The 20,046-nt window shown below is 40.9% G+C and overlaps 1 protein-coding gene and 1 pseudogene across 1 annotated transcript in view; one reads left to right on the top strand and one right to left on the bottom strand.

The window, feature by feature from the left end:
- The window catches only part of LAPTM4A (lysosomal protein transmembrane 4 alpha), a 29,834-nt gene extending 11,595 nt beyond the window's left edge, over nt 1–18,239 (top strand). Inside the window, exons 2-7 of the mRNA XM_066236340.1 lie at nt 8,139–8,259; nt 12,269–12,345; nt 12,443–12,565; nt 15,871–15,966; nt 16,474–16,572; nt 17,605–18,239. Coding sequence (XP_066092437.1) covers nt 8,139–8,259; nt 12,269–12,345; nt 12,443–12,565; nt 15,871–15,966; nt 16,474–16,572; nt 17,605–17,679 — 591 coding nt within the window. The 3' untranslated portion in view covers nt 17,680–18,239. The remainder of the gene's footprint in view (nt 1–8,138; nt 8,260–12,268; nt 12,346–12,442; nt 12,566–15,870; nt 15,967–16,473; nt 16,573–17,604) is intronic.
- Nucleotides 7,614–7,901, bottom strand: LOC136308714 (cAMP-regulated phosphoprotein 19 pseudogene; annotated as a pseudogene).
- Nucleotides 18,240–20,046: the final 1,807 nt, after the last annotated feature.

Here is a 20,046-nt window from a genome sequence, read left to right as displayed (position 1 = left end):
AGAGGGATTGCTGGGTCATAAGGTAGTTCTATTTGCAGTTTTTTGAGGAACCACCATACTTTCCTCCATAATGGTTGTACTACTTTACAGTCCCACCAACAGTGAATGAGGGTTCCTTTTTCTCCACAGCCTCTCCAACATTTGCTATTACCCGTCTTGTTGATAATAGCTAATCTAACAGGAGTGAGGTGGTATCTCATTGTAGTTTTGATTTGCATTTCTCTAATAACTAATGAAGCTGAGCATCTTTTCATATATCTGTTGGCCATTTGTATCTCTTCCTGGGAGAAGTGTCTGTTCATGTCCTCTTCCCATTTTTTTATTGGATTGTTTGTTTGTTTGTTGTTGAGTTTTATGAGTTCTTTGTAAATTTTGGATATTAGGCCCTTATCTGAGCTGTCGTTTGAAAATATCAGTTCCCATATAGTTGGCTGTCTGTTTATTTTGATATCAGTTTCTCTTGCTGAGCAAAAACTTTTAATTCTGATGTAGTCCCATTCATTTATCTTTGCCTTCACTTCTCTTGCCATTGGAGTCAAGTTCATAAAATGTTCTTTAAAACCCAGGTCCATGATTTTAGTACCTATGTCTTCTTCTATGTACTTTATTGTTTCAGGTCTTATATTTAGGTCTTTGATCCATTTTGAATTAATTTTAGTACACGGGGACAAGCTGTAGTCGAGTTTCATTCTTTTGCATGTGGCTTTCCAGTTTTCCCAACACCATTTGTTGAAGAGGCTTTCTTTTCTCCATTGTGTGTTGTTGGCCCCTTTATCAAAGATTATTTGACCATATATATGTGGTTTTATTTCTGGGCTTTCTATTCTGTTCCATTGGTCTGAGTGTCTATTTTTCTGCCAATACCATGCTGTTTTGATTATCGTAGCCCTATAATATAGTTTAAAGTCAGGTATTGTAATGCCCCCAGCTTCATTCTTTTTCCTTAGGATTGTTTTGGCTATTCGGGGTTTTTTATAGTTCCATATAAATCTGATGATTTTTTGTTCCATTTCTTTAAAAAATCTCATAGGGATTTTGATGGGAATTGCATTAAATTTGTATATTGCTTTGGGTAATATGGCCATTTTGATTATATTTATTCTTCCTATCCAAGAACAAGGAATATTTTTCCATCTCATTGTATCTTTTTCGATTTCCCTTAACAATGCTTTGTAATTTTCATTATATAGGTCCTTTACGTTCTTTGTTATGTTTATTCCTAGGTATTTTATTTTTTTTGCAATCGTGAAGGGGATTATTTTTTTGAGTTCGTTTTCTAATATTTCATTGTTGGCATATAGAAAGGCTATGGACTTTTGTATGTTAATTTTGTATCCTGCGACCTTACTGTATTGGTTTATTGTTTCTAATAATCTTTTTGTGGAGTCCTTCGGGTTTTCGATGTATAGGATCATATCATCAGCAAAAAGTGATAGCTTTACTTCTTCTTTTCCGATATGGATGCCTTTTATTTCTTTGTCTTGTCTGATTGCTCTGGCCAGAACTTCTAGCACCACGTTGAATAAGAGTGGAGAGAGTGGACAACCCTGTCTTGTTCCTGATTTAAGGTAGAAAGTCCTCAGTTTTATGCCGTTTAATAGGATGTTGGCTGATGGTTTATCATATATGGCCTTTATCATGTTGAGATATTTTCCTTCTATACCCATTTTGTTGAGAGTCTTAAACATAAAATTGTGTTGTATTTTATCAAAAGCCTTTTCTGCATCTATTGATAAGATCATGTGGTTTTTGTTCTTTGTTTTGTTGATATGGTGTATTACGTTAACCGTTTTACGTATGTTGAACCATCCTTGAGATTCTGGGATGAATCCCACTTGATCATGATGTATTATTTTTTTAATATGTTGTTGTATTCGGTTTGCCAGTATTTTGTTTAGTATTTTAGCATCTGTATTCATTAGAGATATTGGTCTGTAGTTTTCTTTCTTTGTGCCATCCTTGCCAGGTTTTGGTGTGAGGGTTATGTTGGCCTCATAAAATGTGTTTGGAAGTATTGCTTCTTCTTCAATTTTTTGGAAGACTTTGAGTAGAATAGGAACCAAGTCTTCTTTGAATGTTTGATAGAATTCACTAGTATAACCATCTGGGCCTGGACTTTTATTTTGGGGGAGATTTTTAATAGTTTTTTCTATTTCCTCCCTGCTGATTGGTCTGTTTAGGCTTTCTGCTTCTTCATGACTCAGTCTAGGAAGGTTGTATTGTTCTAGGAATTTATCCATTTCTTCTAGATTGTTGTATTTGGTGGCATATAATTTTTCATAGTATTCTACAATAATTCTTTGTATATCTATGATGTCTGTGGTGATCTCTCCTCTTTCATTTTGGATTTTATTTATTTGAGTGCTGTGTCTTTTTTCCTTGGTGAGTCTTGCCAAGGGTTTGTCAATTTTGTTGATCTTTTCAAAGAACCAGCTCCTTGTTTTATTGATTTTTTCTATAGTTTTTCTGTTCTCTATTTCATTTATTTCTGCTCTGATTTTTATTATCTCCTTTCTTCGGCTGGTTTTGGGTTGTCTTTGTTCTTCTTTTTCTAGTTCCTTGAGGTGTGAAGTTAAGTGGTTTACTTCGGCTCTCTCTTGTTTGTTCATATAGGCCTGAAGTGATATGAACTTTCCTCTTATTACTGTTTTTGCTGCATCCCAGAGATTCTGATATGTCGTATTTTCATTTTCATTTGTCTGTATATATCTTTTGATTTCTGCGCTTATTTCTTCTTTGACCCATTCATTTTTTAGAAGTATGTTGTTTAGTTTCCACATTTTTGTGGGTTTTTCCCCCTCTTTTTTGCAGTTGAATTCTAGTTTCAAGGCTTTATGATCAGAAAATATGCTTGGTACAATTTCAATTTTTCTAAATTTGCTGATATTGTCTTTGTGGCCCAACATATGGTCAATTCTTGAGAATGTTCCATGTACACTAGAGAAAAATGTATACTCTGTCGCTTTGGGATGAAGTGTCCTGTAGATGTCTATCATATCCAGGTGTTCTAGTATTTCGTTTAAGGCCACTATATCTTTATTGATTCTCTGTTTGGATGACCGATCTAGAGCCGTCAGCGGTGTATTGAGGTCTCCAAGTATGATTGTATTTTTGTTAGTTTTTGTTTTAAGGTGAATAAGTAGCTGTCTTATATATTTTGGTGCTCCTTGGTTTGGTGCATATATATTAAGGATTGTTATGTCTTCTTGATTCAACTTCCCCTTAATCATTATGAAATGACCATTTTTGTCTCTGAGTACTTTTTCTGTCTTGTAGTCAGCATTATTAGATATGAGTATTGCTACGCCTGCTTTTTTTGGGGTGTTGTTTGCTTGGAGTATTGTTTTCCAGCCTTTCACTTTGAATTTGTTTTTATCCTTGTTGCTTAGATGTGTTTCTTGTAGGCAGCATATAGTTGGATTTTCTTTTTTAATCCATTCTGCTACTCTGTGTCTTTTTATTGGTAAGTTTAATCCATTTACATTTAGTGTAATTATTGATACTTGTGGGTTCCCTACTGCCATTTTATAAATTGCTTTCTGTTAGTTTTGTATCTAGTTTGATTCTTCTCTTTTGTTTTTCTATCATTTGTTTTTGTTTGTTTGTGTTCCATACTTCTTTCCTCTGTTGCTACCTTTTTTAAGTCAGGTGTTTTTGTGGTGGTTTTTTTAAGGGTGGTTACCATTAAGTAATGAAAAGGGTACCTACCATATTCATTGTAGTACCCTATCTTATAAGTATTTCTGCACTTCATCATCCTTTGCTACTGTTAATCTCCATCCTCTCCCCCCTTTTTTTCCTTTGTTGTCACAGTTTAAGTTTGGTTTTATTGTGTTCTTGGTGGAGCTGTTACTTGTGGTGTTGTTTTCTTTTGTTCTTTGAATCTGGTTGGAAAACCCCCTTTAGTATTACCTGGAGTGGGGGCTTTCTGTTGATAAATTCTCTCATCTTTTCTGTATTTGTGAATGTTTTTATATCTCCTTCATACTTGAAGGATAGCTTTGATGGGTATAGTATTCTTGGCTGAAAGTTCCTCTCTTTCAGGGCTTTAAATATTGGGGTCCACTCTCTTCTAGCTTGTAGAGTTTCTGCTGAGAAATCTGATGATAATCTAATAGGCCTTCCTTTATATGTTGTACTCTTCTTTTCCCTGGCTGCCTTGAGAATTTTTTCTTTGTCATTGGTTTGTGTCATCTTTATTATGATGTGCCTTGGAGTGGGTTTGTTGGGGTTAAGAAAACTTGGTGTTCTGTTTGCTTCTTGAATTTGAGGCTTTAGTTCCTTCCACAGGCTTGGGAAGTTCTCGTCTATTATTTGTTTGAGTATATTCTCCATTCCATTTTCTTTCTCTTCTCCCTCTGATATACCTATTATTCTTATGTTATTCTTTCTGATGGAGTCAGACAATTCCTGTAGGGCTTTCTCGTTTTTTATTATTTTTGAGTCTCTTTCTTCTTCTCTCTGTTGTGCCTCAAGTTGTTTGTCTTGTTTCACTAATCCTATCTTCAATCTGGGCTATTCTGTTAGCTAAGCTTGTTACCTCGTTTTTCAGCTCGTGAATTGAGTTTTTCATTTCTGTTTGATTTGTTTTTATAGTTTCAATTTCCTTGGTAATATATTCTTTGTGTTCATTGAGTTGTTTTCTGATCTCCCTATATTGCCTTTCTGTGTTTTCTTGTATATCTCTGAGTATTTTTAAGATTTCTATTTTAAATTCTCTGTCATTTAGCTCCAAGGCTTCCAATATGTTAAGTCTTTTCTCCATAGATTTTTCCACATCTATTTGTGTTACCTCTCTTTCTTTTGTATCCATAATATTCGATTTCCTCTTTCTTATCGGCATCTGAGGGTGGTCTTATTGATAGCACTAATTAGAATTAATAAAGAGTAAAAAGAAAAAAAAAAGGTAAAACACCCCACAAAAAAAACCAGTAATAATTTATTATTTCCCCCTTTTTTTCTCTCTTCTCTTTCCCTCCTCTCCCCTCCTCAGGGAAATATCATGCCTATAATGGAGGGCCTGATTTGGGGTGAAGAGTTCATGGGCCAAAAAAAAGGGAGTAGGGACCTACTAAATGCAAAAAAAAAAAAAAAAAATAGGAAGAAAATCTTAGACAAGCATAAGATGATTTGCTTGTAAGTGATGGTCAACTAAGAGATATAATGAGAGGGATAAGAGGGAACCAGAAAAAAGGACCAAAAAAGAATAATAAAGAAGAAAAAATAAAAATAGTAAGTAAAAATCTGTTGTATTAAGTGGAGCGAAGACTAAATACAATGGAGACCTTGGGTTGGGAGGACCCAAAATGCCACAAAAATAAACAAAGAAGAAAAAAAAAAAAAACAAAAGCAAAAAAGAGAAATAAAGCCAAAAAAAAGCCTTGAGTCCCAAATTAACTAATTTGTTCGTGATTGAGGATTATATGGGAGGAAAGTAAAATGAGAAAAGAAAAAACGAATAAAAAGGAAAAAATAAGAAAAAGAGAAAAACGAAGGAAGAGATAAAATAGGAAGAGAAAAAAACAAAATAAAGCAAGACAAAAAAAAAAAGAGGAGAGAGTGAGAGTTAAGTGTTTTGGAGTATAACCTTAAAGGAGGGTGAGGATGAAGAAGAAAAATAAAATGCAACACTCATGGGTAGTGTAGTTCAAGAAAGGGGAAGCATAAGATGGGCAGAGAATAGAAGGACCGAGGTGGAGGAAATAAAGACAAAAAGATAGAAGAAACAAACAACAACAACAAAAAATTAGTGGATCAAGTTGTAAAGTCTGTGGGTTTTTCTTGATTTTGAGAGGTTAACTTCTTCCTTTTTCTTTTCTCTCCCTCTTCCTAGTCGGTGACTCTGTACCCGAGGCTCTGCCCCTGTGTCACTCTTAGGTAGGGATTTGCAGTTGATGGGATTCTATGGCAATGTCATATAATTGGCTTTAGTCTTGCTGGAAGTAAAGGCTTGTTGGCGTTTGCAGGGTCCAACGATGAGAGAGTTTGCTTTCCTGGATTCTCTCTCCTAGTCCCCCCTTTCTGAATTAGCAGCCTGGTGATCCAGCTATAAGGCTGCAACTGCTTCTGCCTGGGGAGTAAGAGGCTCAAAGAGCTGGGAAATCCCCACTCTATCCCCACTCAGTGCAAGGCTTTGGGAAAGGCTCTGAGAGTCAGGGCCTCCAGTGTAATCAGGCGGGGGTGGGAGTCAATTGTTGTCAAGGTGACTGTTCAGCGCCTATCATTTAGTTGGACCTCTCAACCCAGGCTTTCCACACTTTGTAGCCTGTTTTTGCAGGGAAGAAGAGGCACTAGTCTCTGCTTACGACTAGTGTAGTATAGACCTTATTATCTGCCAAGTCCTTCTTGTTAGCGTTTATCCCTAAATATGGAGGCTCTATTAATCAGAAGTTGCCCCCGCCCCTTTAGCGAGAGGCACTAAAAAATATCACGCCTCTTGTCTTGGAACGCTGAATTGAGAGAGATCTTATCAATTAGAACCGAGGGTGCGCAGATTTCATGGGTTAAGCTAATTTCAGTGATTGGGTCGCAGCTGTGCTTCCGAAGGTATTTTAGGCTGCCTGCGCGCGCCCCTCCCCCAACGCTTGATTGTTAGCTTGAATGGCTGGGTGAGGTGCCCCGCCCACGGAGAGAATCTCCCAAGCCTCTCCCGCTCGCCCGGCTGCTGGCGGCTGGACCGCACCAGGCGCAGGATAATGGAGCCCCCTGGGTGTGCGGGCCAGCAGGGCGCCCTGGGCGCGTGGAATGCCCAAGGCACGCGCGCGAATGGGGCGCTCCGGGCACCGGTGGCCAGCGACCCCCACTCGCAGTGTGCGGGCCGCTGGGAACGTCAGCGGTGCTCAACCGGACCGGGCGCGCGCGCGGCTGCTCGCGGTGGCTGCTTGCTTCGGCTGCTCGCAGCTGCTCGCGGTTCCCAAGTATATGGGCTGACTCACCACAGGCGCACTTCCTTGCGGTTTGAAAGAACGTCCCTGTGGTAGATTCCTCCACACCCTCGTCTCTCAGATTCAAGTGATAACAGTCCTTTCGCTATCAGTTTGTGTGGAACTCCGGAATGCTCCGAGGATAAATTTTTCTGTTTCTAGTTGATAAATTTGTTGTGATTTAGGGGAGAGCTGTCGGACGCGCTGCTCACGGCGCCATTTCCGTGACGTCCTGATCCTTTATTTTTAATTGTTGCCATTTTATTCCATAAATCAATTACCTTCTCTCTGAAACAGTGAAGTTTATACTTAACTTTTTGAAATATTTGTTTTAAAACTATTCTTATAGTAGTAGTACATATTTTATCTCAGTCTCAAATTTTGTTCTTTTTTTAATGTAAAACTCACTTGTTAGTTATTAGCACCAGCCCTACACTAGGAGTTAGGTAATATGTACAGTTATTTTCAAGTATATTGTGTTACTCTAACATGTTCTCTTCATCAGTGCAGTGTTAAACTAATCAGAAACGCTGCACCTGTCTTCCCTTGCAGTAGCCGCAAGCACTCCCACTACCTGCAAAACTGTCGCTCTCAAATGACTTAGTGAAGAAGAGGAAGTAAGAGGCTGGAAGTAAGATATTCAGGGAAGACTTGATGGTAATCAGGATTCACACAGTTTAGCTCTTTTAATCAGCCAGCCAGTCTGCTAGCAACAGAGGGTGGTTTCCATTGAGGAAGTGGGAACGTGGTCACCAGTGACCTCGGTCTTGTCTGTGGCTGTAGTAGGAAGTTGCTTCTTCATTTTTGCTTTAGCCATGTTGTACTCCTCAGAATCAAACTATTTTTTGCCCTTCCTGCAATCATTTCCTTAAGAAATCTGAATCTCCAGGCTTTTGTCCCAGAGGAGGATACCTTGCTTTTAATTTTGCTTCTTCAGCTTTCTCTGGAGGAGTCACTTTATCTTCCATTTCCTTCTGCTCCTCCGTGGAGGCTGCGTTGGTGCTTGGTGTCCATGCTGCTCACTCCGTAGACCAGACGCCAGGCAGGTGTGATTAATTACCCGGTGCCAAGGCCGCCCAGCTGCGCTGCCTTTGCCCCGCGTGCCCCTTTATGTCTTTCTAACTTCAAGTAAAACAATTTTAAATATGGGAAGACATCTAATGATTGTGCTAAGACTGCTTCCTAATTAATAATATAAAATATTATCTTTTATAGGTGGTAAACCTGTTGATGGCAATTCTGCTGACTGTGGAGGTAACTCATCCAAACTCAATGCCATCTGTCAACATTCAGTATGAAGTCATTGGCAATTACTACTCATCTGAGAGAATGGCAGGTATGTTTTTAATTGGAAATATCTCCTACTAATTACACACACACACACACACACACTTGTTATTTAGAAGAGGATTATCTGAATTATATTTCAGTTACTCTGCTTGCCAAGGCAGAAAAGTGTTTTGTTACTTTTTCAAAGATACTCAGTGAAGATTATAATTGAGCATTTCCAGCCAGAAATGTAATGGACTACTAGACGATTTTCAAGAGATTGGTATTGTATACTTTGACTCCTGTTGGGGGCTGGGGAGATCAGAGAGAGAGGAATTACAAAAAGACTGTGAGCCTTTGAAGGTCAGCTGACGAGTGGCATAGAGGACGGGAGGTTTGTTCATGGAACAAAAAGACTTAGAGTAAAATATGAAATAAGTATTGGTGTGTATGTATATATATATGTATATATATATATTTTTACAAATACAATACTTTATTTTAATTTTTTTTACAGGGACAGAGAGAGAGAGAGAGGGATAGATAGGGACAGACATACAGGAAGGGAGAGAGATGAGAAGCATCAATCATCAGTTTTTCGTTGTGACACTTTAGTTGTTCATTGATTGCTTTCTCATATGTGCCTTGACCATGGGCCCTCAGCAGACTGAGCAACTCCCCGCTGGAGCCAGCGACCCTGGGTCCAAGCCGGTGAACTTTTTGCTCAAGCTAAATGAGCCCACGCTCAAGCTGGTGACCTCGAGGTCTTGAACCTGGGTCCCTCCGCATTCCAGTCGATGCTCTATCCACTGTGCCACTGCCTGGTCAGGTGAATTATTGGTATATTTGGTGATATCTTTTGCTTAGGGTCACAATTCTAAATACATTTCTATTGTTTAGAGGAGGACAGACTTGACTTTGGGGTTAAAAATAGAGTGACTTTAGTCCTGGCCGGATGGCTCGGTTGGTTAGGGTGTTGTCCCGAAGCGCAGAGGTTGCTGGTTTGTTCCCTAGTCAGGGCACACACAGGAGCAGCTCGATGTTCCTGTCTCTCTGTCTCTCTCTACCCCCTTCCTTTCTCACTGTAATCAGTAATAAAAAAAAAAGAGTAACCCTACGGCATTCATAGAAACTACCTATTTAAACCTGTTTATTCCTGACAGCAGTGTTTTCATTATTTATCTTCCTCTACAATACAGGTGCATAAAGATTGTAGTAAAATTTTATATTAAGTTATGTTTAACATTTTAATATTTGAACAGAAAGTTATGCTTCAGACTTTTCAGTGCAAATAATTTCCATGTGTTGATTTATTTATTTATTTTTTTTACAGAGACAGAGAGAGAGTCAGAGAGAGGGATAGACAGGAACGGAGAGATGAGAAGCATCATTAGTTTTTCGTTGTGCATTGCGACACCTTAGTTGTTCATTGCTTTCTCATATGTGCCTTGACCGCGGGCCTTCGGCAGACCGAGTAACCCCTTGCTTGAGCCAGCAACCTTGGGTCCAAGCTGGTGAGCTTTTGCTCAAACCAGATGAGCCCACGCTCAAGGTGGCGACCTCGGGGTCTCGAACTTGGGTCCTTGGCATTCCAGTCCGACGCTCTATCCACTGCGCCACCGCCTGGTCAGGCCATGTGTTGATTTTTAAAACAAATTTCACTTCAGAAGAATGTTTCCAGTTCATTTGTATATATTATATTTATAATATTGTACAATCTTAATTATCATTTAATTTTGTTGTCAAATATGATAGAACTTACTAGAAACAATGCTTCTGGCATTTTTTTTTTTGAATAGTGTGTTTTTATTTAAAAACCAAGATAGAATGATAAAACTTTTAGCTTCTAATGGCCATTTTTGGTATTTATAAAATTTTGCTTTTGGCTATAAAATATTATGGAATCTGCTCACATCAGCCTTTTCATTTATCATGTGTGTTCCTCTTAAAATCGAGGTGTTGATAAAGATTTTGGGTTGAGATTATTGTAGGTCTAGACGCCTGGCTTTGAGCCTTCGCTAGAGCTACGGGGGAGGCCACAAGTATAATGCATGGTGCAGAAGTATTGTGACTGCTGTCGAATCAGATGTATTCATTATCAACTTTCGTTAATTACAATTCTACAAAAGCCCTTCTTGTTGAGAGAATGTAAAAATACATAGTTCTTGGTCAGGTTGTAGTTGTGTTTCTTTTGGAAGGTGAATTTGACTTTCCCACAGAGCCAGTGCTATAATGGCAAGTTAATTTCTGATCATTTGCCTGCTGATCAATTTCAAATAAGGAGCTTTGTCATTAGTTTTTTAATCAGCTAAACAGGATATATACTCAGTATATCTGAACTACTTCTACAACAATTGCAAGCTGCTTTTCACATGAGTTTACTTTTATTTATACTGACGTTGAAAATGGATAAACATTTGGGGGCCCCCTAAAGGAAGTTCCTGAATGTGTTGGTGAGTGGAAACCTCAGGTCCATATCTGGGCATCTAGCCTTCATATTTTGTTTGCTGATTGATTCTTTTTTATTTTATTTTTTTTACAGAGACAGAGAGAAAGACAGAGAGAGGGTTAGATAGGGACAGACAGACAGGAACAGAGAGAGATGAGAAGCATCAATCATCACATTTTTTTGTGTTCATTGATTGCTTTCTCATATGTGCCTTGACCGTGGGCCTTCAGCAGACAGAGTAACTCCTTGCTCGAGCCAGCGATCTTGGGTCCAAGCTGGTGAGCTTTGCTCAAACCAGATGAGCCCGCGCTCAGTCAAGCAGGTGACCTCGGGGTCTCAAACCTGGGTCCCCCACTTCCCAGTCCGACGCTTTATCCACTGTGCCACTGCCTGGTCAGGCTGTATTGATTCTTTTTTTTTTTTTAATTTTATTTATTCATTTTTAGAGAGGACAGAGAGGGAGAGAGAGAGAGAGAGACAGAGAAGGAGAGAGAGGAGAGAGAGAGAAGGGGGGAGGAGCAGGAAGCATCAACTCCCATATGTGCCTTGACCAGGCAAGCCCAGGGTTTCGAACCAGCGACCTCAGCATTTCCAGGTCGATGCTTTATCCACTGTGCCACCACAGGTCAGCCTTTTTTTTTTTTTTTTTTTTTTTTGGTTGGGGGTTGCAGTGGGGAGGGGATTAATGGACAGCCTTGAGTTTCAGATTATGTGTTTTATCTAAGGCAAGTGGGGGCATCAATGGCCTTCTGTATTCAATAGATGTGTCTTAAGCAAATACCAGCCTTTCCCTTCACCCTGCTCATTTTTTTTTTTTTTTTTTTAATTTTATTTTTTTTATTTTTCCGAAGCTGGAAACGGAGAGGCAGTCAGACTCCCGCATGTGCCCGACCGGGATCCACCCGGCACGCCCACCAGGGGGCGTTGCTCTGTCGTGACCAGAGCCACTCTAGCACCTGGGGCAGAGGCCAAGGAGCCATCCCCAGCGCCCGGGCCATCTTTGCTCCAATGGAGCCTCGGCTGCGGGAGGAGAAGAGAGAGACAGAGAGGAAGGAGAGGGGGAGGAGTGGAGAAGCAGATGGGCGCTTCTCCTGTGTGCCCTGGTCGAGAATCGAACCCGGGACTTCTGCACGCCAGGCCAACGCTATTCCACTGAGCCAACTGGCCAGGGCCAAAACCCTGCTCATTTCATGAGACCCAACTTGTGTTATTTCTTTTATATTTTTTTCCTGATTTTCCAGACAAAGCTGATTGTTTCTGTTTCTGTTGTAGCACTTGCCACATTGGATTATAATTATCTGCTTGCACATGTTAGACTCTTAGACTCTGGGCAGAGATCTGTCTCCCTGGCAGGGTACCTTAATAAATGAGCCATCCTTAATAGAATGTCAGTGAGTTGTAGCAGTTTAACAAAGAAGACAACAAAGGTATGAATTCCTTAAGCTTCATTATGTAATGCTGAGGCAGGTGTTGTTTTTATTTATCCTCTTGGCCTTAGATCTTTTTCATAGCCAACCTGAAAATTCTTGGATGTTTGTAAACTAGCTTTAAAATGTTACTTTGTCCTGAAGAGCTTTATTCTTTTTATGTAAGTAGTTTAACTAGATTTTGGTTTTTGTCTTCTTAGATAACGCCTGCGTCCTTTTTGCCGTCTCTGTCCTTATGTTTATAATCAGTTCAATGCTGGTATATGGAGCAATTTCTGTAAGTATTCTGTGTTTTCAGCCTTTGGAGTTGGATCTTTACTGAGCAGTACATAGTCCTTTCATGTGTGTGACGTGCTGTGGTTCTCTTTCTTCAGTATCAAGTGGGCTGGCTCATCCCGTTCTTCTGTTACCGGCTTTTTGACTTCGTCCTCAGTTGCCTGGTTGCTATCAGTTCTCTTACTTACTTGCCAAGAATCAAAGAATATCTGGATCAGTTAGTAAGTATTTATGCTAATTAGTTATTTTTTCCTTTTCCTTTTAAGTAAAATATTTAAATTGAAATTCTGAGTCATCTTTAGGTATTATTTTTATTTTAACTGACCCTATTTGTTTTTTAAAGTGCTCTAAAGTAATATCACTACTCCTAACTACCGTGTTGAAACCAGTAAGGTTACAATAGAATATCTTCTTACCATACCATTTGGATGGTTAAAAGTCTCCCTAACAGTGGTTGTTATGGAATTTAAGTAGTAGTACAATTTTTGTTTTGAGTAAACTAAAAGTATAACCATTTGTCTGTATTTGGCACCTTGAGAGCATTAGCTTTCTGCTTTTGCAGGCATTTATAGCAAATGTTAGAGTGCCTGCTGTAGCCTTCATTCTGTTCTAGGTGAACTGTGGTGAATAGTGTAGATATAAAAATAACCCCCCTCAAAGATAACTTCCTTTTCAAGGAGCAAACCGTGTATTTGGGAAGTCAAGACATAAAAATGTTATCTGTGATAATGACCTGGAGCTGTCACAGGACAGCAGTTAGTAAGGGACTTGGGTTAAGTGCTGCATGGTGGAGGGGTAGGGAACACTCGAGACCAGAGGAAGGTCTGAAAGGCCGTGTAGGGTCCAGAGAAATGAAAGCTCACTTAAAGAATTCTACCTTCTGCCTGACCTGTGGTGGCGCAGTGGATAAAGCATTGACCTGGAAATGCTGAGGTCACCAGTTCAAATCCCTGGGCTTGCCTGGTCAAGGCACATGTGGGAGTTGATGTTTCCAGCTCCTCCCCCCTTCTCTCTCTCTGTCTCTCCCTCCCCTCTCTAAAATGAATAAATAAAATAAAAAAATTAAAAAAAAAAAAAAGAATTCTACCTTCTAAGAATTTTTTTCTTCACTTTCAGATTTTCTGCCTAATCCATTTTGCATATCACCAAATTCATTGTTCATTCAAAAAATCATTTGTTGATTGCTTATGGGCAAGGCGCTCTGCTAGATCCTAGGGAAATATCAGTAGAACTTGCTTTCTAGTGAAGGGATTGGAAAATTGAGTTACTGAATTAAAATTGTGATAAAAGCCGTGAAGTAAATGTGTAGGCTGTTATGTGAGTGGATGTTTCACAGGTAGCAGACCTGTGCTAGATAGTGAGATTGAATTCCGAGTAGGAATTAAGGTAAGGAAAGCACAGGAGAAAATGTTTTGAGTAAAAGAGACACCTAGAAGCAGGGAGGAATGTGGGGCATAACTGGGGACTACAAGGTGACTGTGGTGGCTGGCACATGAAAGTGGTGGCGGGGGAGCAGCCTGGGCTCAGGCTGGGGACAGGTGCCAGGCACTGCTTGGGCCTCGTCAGCAGCTCCCTAGGAACAGCTCTCTCTGATCTTGTCATCTCCGGCTGCAACAGTTCAAGCCTTCTGAATAAAATCGTAGCATTCCCCCCATGAGCTGCTTCCATCATGTGATTGTCCTTTTTATTTATACTTGAAGGCTTAAAGAACACTTTTGTCCCAAAGGGACATTTAGCTAGGTTTTGGGGTTGGTGTGTGGAGACTTTTTCTTTCCTTCATTCCCTCCCTCCTCCTTTCCTTCTTCTCTTCTTTTCTCCCTCCTTTGGGATATTTCTGTGCTGCTTTTTAATGAAGATGTGGGATTATTTGTATTTACATTTCCATTAAAAACATACAGGTTTAAGACTGTTAAATAAGCCCTGGCTGGATATCTCAGTTGGTTAGAGCATCATCCTGATACACCAAGGTTGCAGGTTTGATACCTGGTCAGACCACATGCAAGAATCAGGGAGTGAAGGCATAAATAAGTGGAACAACAAATCAATGTTTCTCTCTCTTTTTCCTTCCCCTTTCCCCCTTCCCTCTTTGTTTCTGTAACATCAATAAATAAAAATTTTAAAAAATTAAATGAGCTGTATACAAAACATGAAAATAAATTTTTTACTACTCCCTTTAACAGCCCTCACTGGTTTCTTTTATTTACTTGATCTCTCAGCATGGAAGGCATATCATTAGTTGGCCAGCTTTTAAATAAATCTTAAATTACTATAATTTCCCTCTCCTTGAACCTAGCTCATTACCTTGTACACAGTAAATGCTAAATAATTTTTCTTTTTTTTTTTGGATTTTCCCCAAGTTAGATGCAGGGAGGCAGTCAGACAGACTCCTGCATGCGCCCGACCGGGATCCACCCGTTTGCCCACCAGAAGGTGGTGCTCCATTGCTGCCAGAGCCATTCTAGCGCCTGAGGCGGACACCATGAAGCCATCCTCAGCGCCTGGGCCAGCTTTGCTCCAGTGGAGCCTTGGCTGCGGGAGGGGAACAGAGAGACAGAGAGAAAGGAGAGGGGGAAGGGTGGAGAAGCAGATGGACGCTTCTCCTGTGTGCCTTGGCCAGGAATCGACCTGGGACTTCCACACACTGGGCCGATGCTCTACCACTGAGCCAACTGGCCAGAGCCGCTAAATAATTATTTGAAACAGGTAGCTGATCCTTCTCAGTAGAGCATAGTATGTCTGCAGTGTCATATAATCTTGTCTAGCTTCGTAACCACAAGGACATGCCTTCCTTTTGCCCGTTTCTAATGAGCTCTGAGAGTGATAACTGGATTTTAGAATGATTATTTTCCCATGGAACTTAGATAGATAACTACTTCTGACTTAGCAACTCAGTCACCCAGGGACAAATTTGGAGTTCTATACAGAAGATAGTGTTTTTTCAAAGGTCAGAAAGATGTTAAGAATAGTGAAAAGAAAGAAAGTGAGCTCAATATAGACTCTTAGGAATATTAGTATTCAAACAAATGTGTTTTAAGTTATCAATAACATGCATTATTGATGAGGCTTAAAAGTACTTTGAATTAAGTCCTGTTTATAAGTTTTTATCAGCCTGAGTTCTGACTTTGGTGCCTTTGTTTGTACTTGTACCGTGCATGCTCTTGAGATGCTCACAAACTGCAGGTGTTCTGACAGAATTATAAGCCTGTATATGTGTTTAATAGGCTTTATTTCTAGAGCAGTTTTAGGTTCACAGCCAAATTGAATGCAGTTCCATATATCGCCCACCGTGAGCACCCCCATAACCTCCCTTACTGTCCTCTCCCTAAATCACAGTGGTGCATTTGTCACGGCTGTGAACCTGTCGCCACATCATTATCACCTAACATCCGTAGTGTACATTAGGGTTCATTATGGGTGTAGTGTATAGATTCGGACATGTGTATAATGACTAGTCACAGTATCAAACAGAACAGTTTCACTGCCCTAAAACTCCTCTCTGCCTCTTCCTCCCTCCCCTGTTATATAGCCTGATTTTCCCTATAAGGATGACCTCCTGGCATTGGACTCCAGCTGCCTCCTGTTCATTGTTCTTGTGTTCTTTGTGTTATTCATCGTTTTTAAGGTGAGTTGCTGACTCAGTATTGGGGGTCAGTTAGAGTGTAACATTGTCCTCTGAACTTCTGTTGCCTTATCTCTAGAGACCACAGTAAGTGACGGTGTTGGTTTTAACCCGGTAGTAGAGACACCTTCTGGGAATGTCCTCCCTCTTGTTTCCAGAGTGGTTGGGAATGCCAGGATCCTTATTAAGAAAGGATTATCATGTTTTTAGAAGTGGTTCATGATTTGAGTAGAGAATCTTGAAATTCCTAAGGTTCAGAAACAGAGTTTCTTCAGCAGAACGGTTGTCAGACCTGAAACCCCAACTCTGGTTTTTCTGTAAAATGGTGAAAATAAAACTTGTGACATTTAATTGAGAGCAAGTAGGGATGGTGCCGGGGCCTGTGCTGGGTCCCCGTAGGTGTCAGTTTGCTTCTCTAGAAATGAGGGGAAAGCACTGGAAGGCCCTGACCTTTAGAACAGGGAGTCTGTTGAGTTCTAGTATATGTAAATTTTGTTTGTATTCTTTTAGGCTTATCTGATCAACTGTGTTTGGAACTGCTATAAATACATCAACAACAGAAACACACCAGAGATTGCTGTGTACCCTGCCTTTGAGGCACCTCCACAGGTGCGTGGCCGAGTGTATTAAAATCCGCTAGCCTTCATTGATTATTCTCTAGAACTTGGATCTTGACTTTTGCTTCAGTACCATCACTGTGGTTTAGGGCATGAATAACTTACATGCACAAGATTGAACATTTCTCAGTTGGAATCCTGGGTACGTAGGCAAGAGAGTCTGCACTGCCAATCATATTGTTTGGCTGTTAGGTTTGATTTATAAGAGGTTTCCAAGGGTATCACATTGTGAGGGGGCCATTAGGCAGAAAACAGCTGTGTGCCCCATGCCAAGCTCTTAACTTCTGAGGATGGGGTACCATCAGTTGTGTTGCTTTCAGAAAACATGCATATGACCCAAAGAAGAAGCTGATTTTCTGTGAGCTGAATGAATGGGTTCCATGACTCTTGGGGATGCTTATCTCTTTGGGGCCCTCTAGTTGCTATGTCACTCTTTCCAGATTTTCAACATGTAGAATATGTGTGGCCCGGGTAGGGCCAGCCTGTTACAGGTTAGGTGTTACCATTCTTCACGGGTGTGCCCTTTACCCCAGAAAGATGATGGAAGTACCCGGCCCTTTGACTGCAGTGTAAGATGGAATTCAGGCTCAGCATATTACTGGAGGCTTCCTTTTGCATGTTCAGTGGGGCCCTTAGTCCAGGTTCACACCCACCTGAGGTACAGTGGGCCCTGGTAGGTACTTCATCAGTCACATTGGAAGGATGGGGGACACGGGTGGATACTTCCTCTCAGGGTCAGTTCAGAAGCAAAACTGCCCTTCCTGCCCTCCCCTCTTTTCTCACCCCTCTTCCCTCCCTCCCTTCCCTCTGTCCCTCTCTAGCAGTCTTGAATCAGATGTCTCACCTGCATGCAAGGGTTACTAGTTCTGTCTCTCCTCTCAGGAACTCCTTAGCTAACACTTTCTTCAGCTCTTCTCTTTGTGTTCATATGTCCCTATGTAGGACATAAAATCTGAAAGCTGAGTTACTATAAGTAGGATTTTAAAGGAGAATAAAGTCCAATACAATTTTTTTCTCTCCTCAGTATGTTTTGCCAACCTATGAAATGGCAGTGAAGATGCCTGAGAAAGAACCACCGCCTCCTTACATCCCTGCCTGAGGATGTTCTGCCTTTGTCAGTAAACACTATACCAGCTTTCCGTCTTATTTTACAGAATGTTGCAATACAGGACTATTCAAACTTGTTTGATACCAACTGTGTTTTCCTTTGTTTAAGCATTTATTTTCAAACACTAACAAGCTTTTTGGATATTATTAAAAAGTCAGTTCTTTTTTTTGTTGTCTATTACATTTAGTAGTTTTTGAAGAAAACTTAGGTTAAGCAAGAGCAAAGTGCCATTGTTTGCCTTTAATGGGGGGAGGGTGGGATGGGGTGTCCTCTGCACATTTTCTTCTTCAACTTCGCACTTTCTTTATATAATAGTTTGCATTTTGATTATTTGCTGCCCTGGATACTTTCAGGAGGAATGAAAAGTATTCAGGGTGAGCCATTAGTTATAAGATCTGAAGTTTTTAGCTATGAAAATAGGAAAAATATATAACATTTTAACTTGACTCTGGAAGATGACGGTTGCATGTTTCTAATTTGTATGCATTTCCATCTTTGTGATAAGATGCTTTAATAAATCTCTTAAAATTTACTGTTGTCATTTTTAAGAAGTCTATTATCCTTTTTTTGTAGATAAAACCTAATATAATAAACTCAGACAGCCACAATTTTTGATACTTTGAGAATACTGTGGTAGACTTCATTGGAAAGCACTTCTTAAATCCAGTAACTCAGAAGTATTGTTTAAAATTCTGGGGAAGCCCTGGCCGAATAGCTCAGTTGGTTAGAGCATTGTCCCGAAGCAGAGGTTGCGGATTTGATCCCTGGTCAGGGCACATACAGGAACAAGTTGATGTTCCTGTCTGTCTCTTACCCTTCCTCTCTCATTAAAATAAATAAATAAAATATTTTGCCCTGGCCGGTTGGCTCAGTGGTAGAGCATCGGCCTGGCGTGCAGGAGTCCTGGGTTCGATTCCCAGCCAGGGCACACAGGAGAAGCGCCCATCTGCTCCATCCCTCCCCCTCTCCTTCCTCTCTCTCTCTCTCTTTCCCTCCCGCAGCCGAGGCTCCATTGGAGCAAAGATGGCCCGGGTGCTGGGGATGGCTCCTTGGCCTCTGCCTCAGGTGCTAGAATGGCCCTGGTTGCAACAGAGCAACGCCCCAGATGGGCAGAGCAACGCCCCAGATGGGCAGAGCATCGCCCCCTGGTGGGCATGCCAGGTGGATCCCGGTCGGGCGCATGTGGGTGTCTGTCTGACTGCCTTCCCATTTCCAACTTCAGAAAAATACAATAAATAAATAAAATATAAAAAAAAATAGAATTATAGGAAGATATTACTTGAATCACAGGCCAGAAATTAATATTAATGGTTTGTTAGACAAATTATATGAAAGTGTAGCAAGCTATGTGTTTATTTGTTTTTTTTTTTTAAGCGAGAGGAGGGGAGTTAGTAAGACATACTCCCGCATGTACCCCAACTGAGATTCATCCAGCAACCGTGTCTGGGGCTGATGCTCTAATCAGCTATATTTAGTGCCTGAGACTGACACTTGAACCAAGTAAGCCACTGGCTGTGGGAGGGGGAGAACAGATGGTCACTTCTCCTGTGTGCCCTGACTGGAAATCAAACCTGGATGTCCATATTCTGGGTTGATGCTCTATCCACTGAGTCACCGTCCAGGGCCCAAGCTACATTTTATGATGAGAGTATTTAGTTGGGTAATGAGCTCATTAAGAACAGTTCATGTTGAATTGTGTCATTTGACCTCCAGAAAGGAACCAAAGAGGAAGAAGCAAACTGCTAAAACTTTCTGAAAATATTCCACTTGGCATCTTGCTGAGAATGTGGCAGTGGTGACATGCTCATCTGACATATAGACAAACATGTTTGACTTTTTTTTGTATTTTTCTGAAGTGAGAAGCAGAGAGACAGACTCCTGCATGTGCCTGACCGGGATCCACCTGGCATGCCCACCAGGGATTGATGCTCTGCCCATCTGGGATGTTGCTCTGTTGCAACTGGAGCCATTCAAGTGCCTGAGGTGGAGGCCATGGAGCCATTCTCAGTTCCTGGGCCAACTTTGCTCCAGTGGAGCCTTGGCTGCGGGAGGGGAAGAGAGAGACAGAGAGGAAGGAGAGGGGGAGGGGTGGAGAATCAGAGGGGCGCTTCTCCTGTGTGCGCTGGCTGGGAATTGAACCCGGTACTTCCACATGCCGGGCCGACACTCTACCTCTGAGCCAACCGGCCAGGGCCTCATGATTGACATTTTTAAAGGGAGAACAGAATTGTTTGGTCACAGTCTCATTTTTAGGAACACCTACCACCATCACCCCCAAAATAGTCAACTCTCTTTAGAGGTGTGTCTTTCTGACTGGTTTTGCTACTGTATTTCTGTCTCAGAGCTGCTAATAGCAAA

The sequence above is a fragment of the Saccopteryx bilineata genome, chromosome 6 (assembly GCF_036850765.1).
Source record: "Saccopteryx bilineata isolate mSacBil1 chromosome 6, mSacBil1_pri_phased_curated, whole genome shotgun sequence".
NCBI classification, from domain to species: Eukaryota; Metazoa; Chordata; class Mammalia; order Chiroptera; family Emballonuridae; genus Saccopteryx; species Saccopteryx bilineata.
The sequence above is the reverse complement of the archived record's forward strand: the minus strand, read 5'-3'. Positions and strand labels throughout refer to the sequence as shown.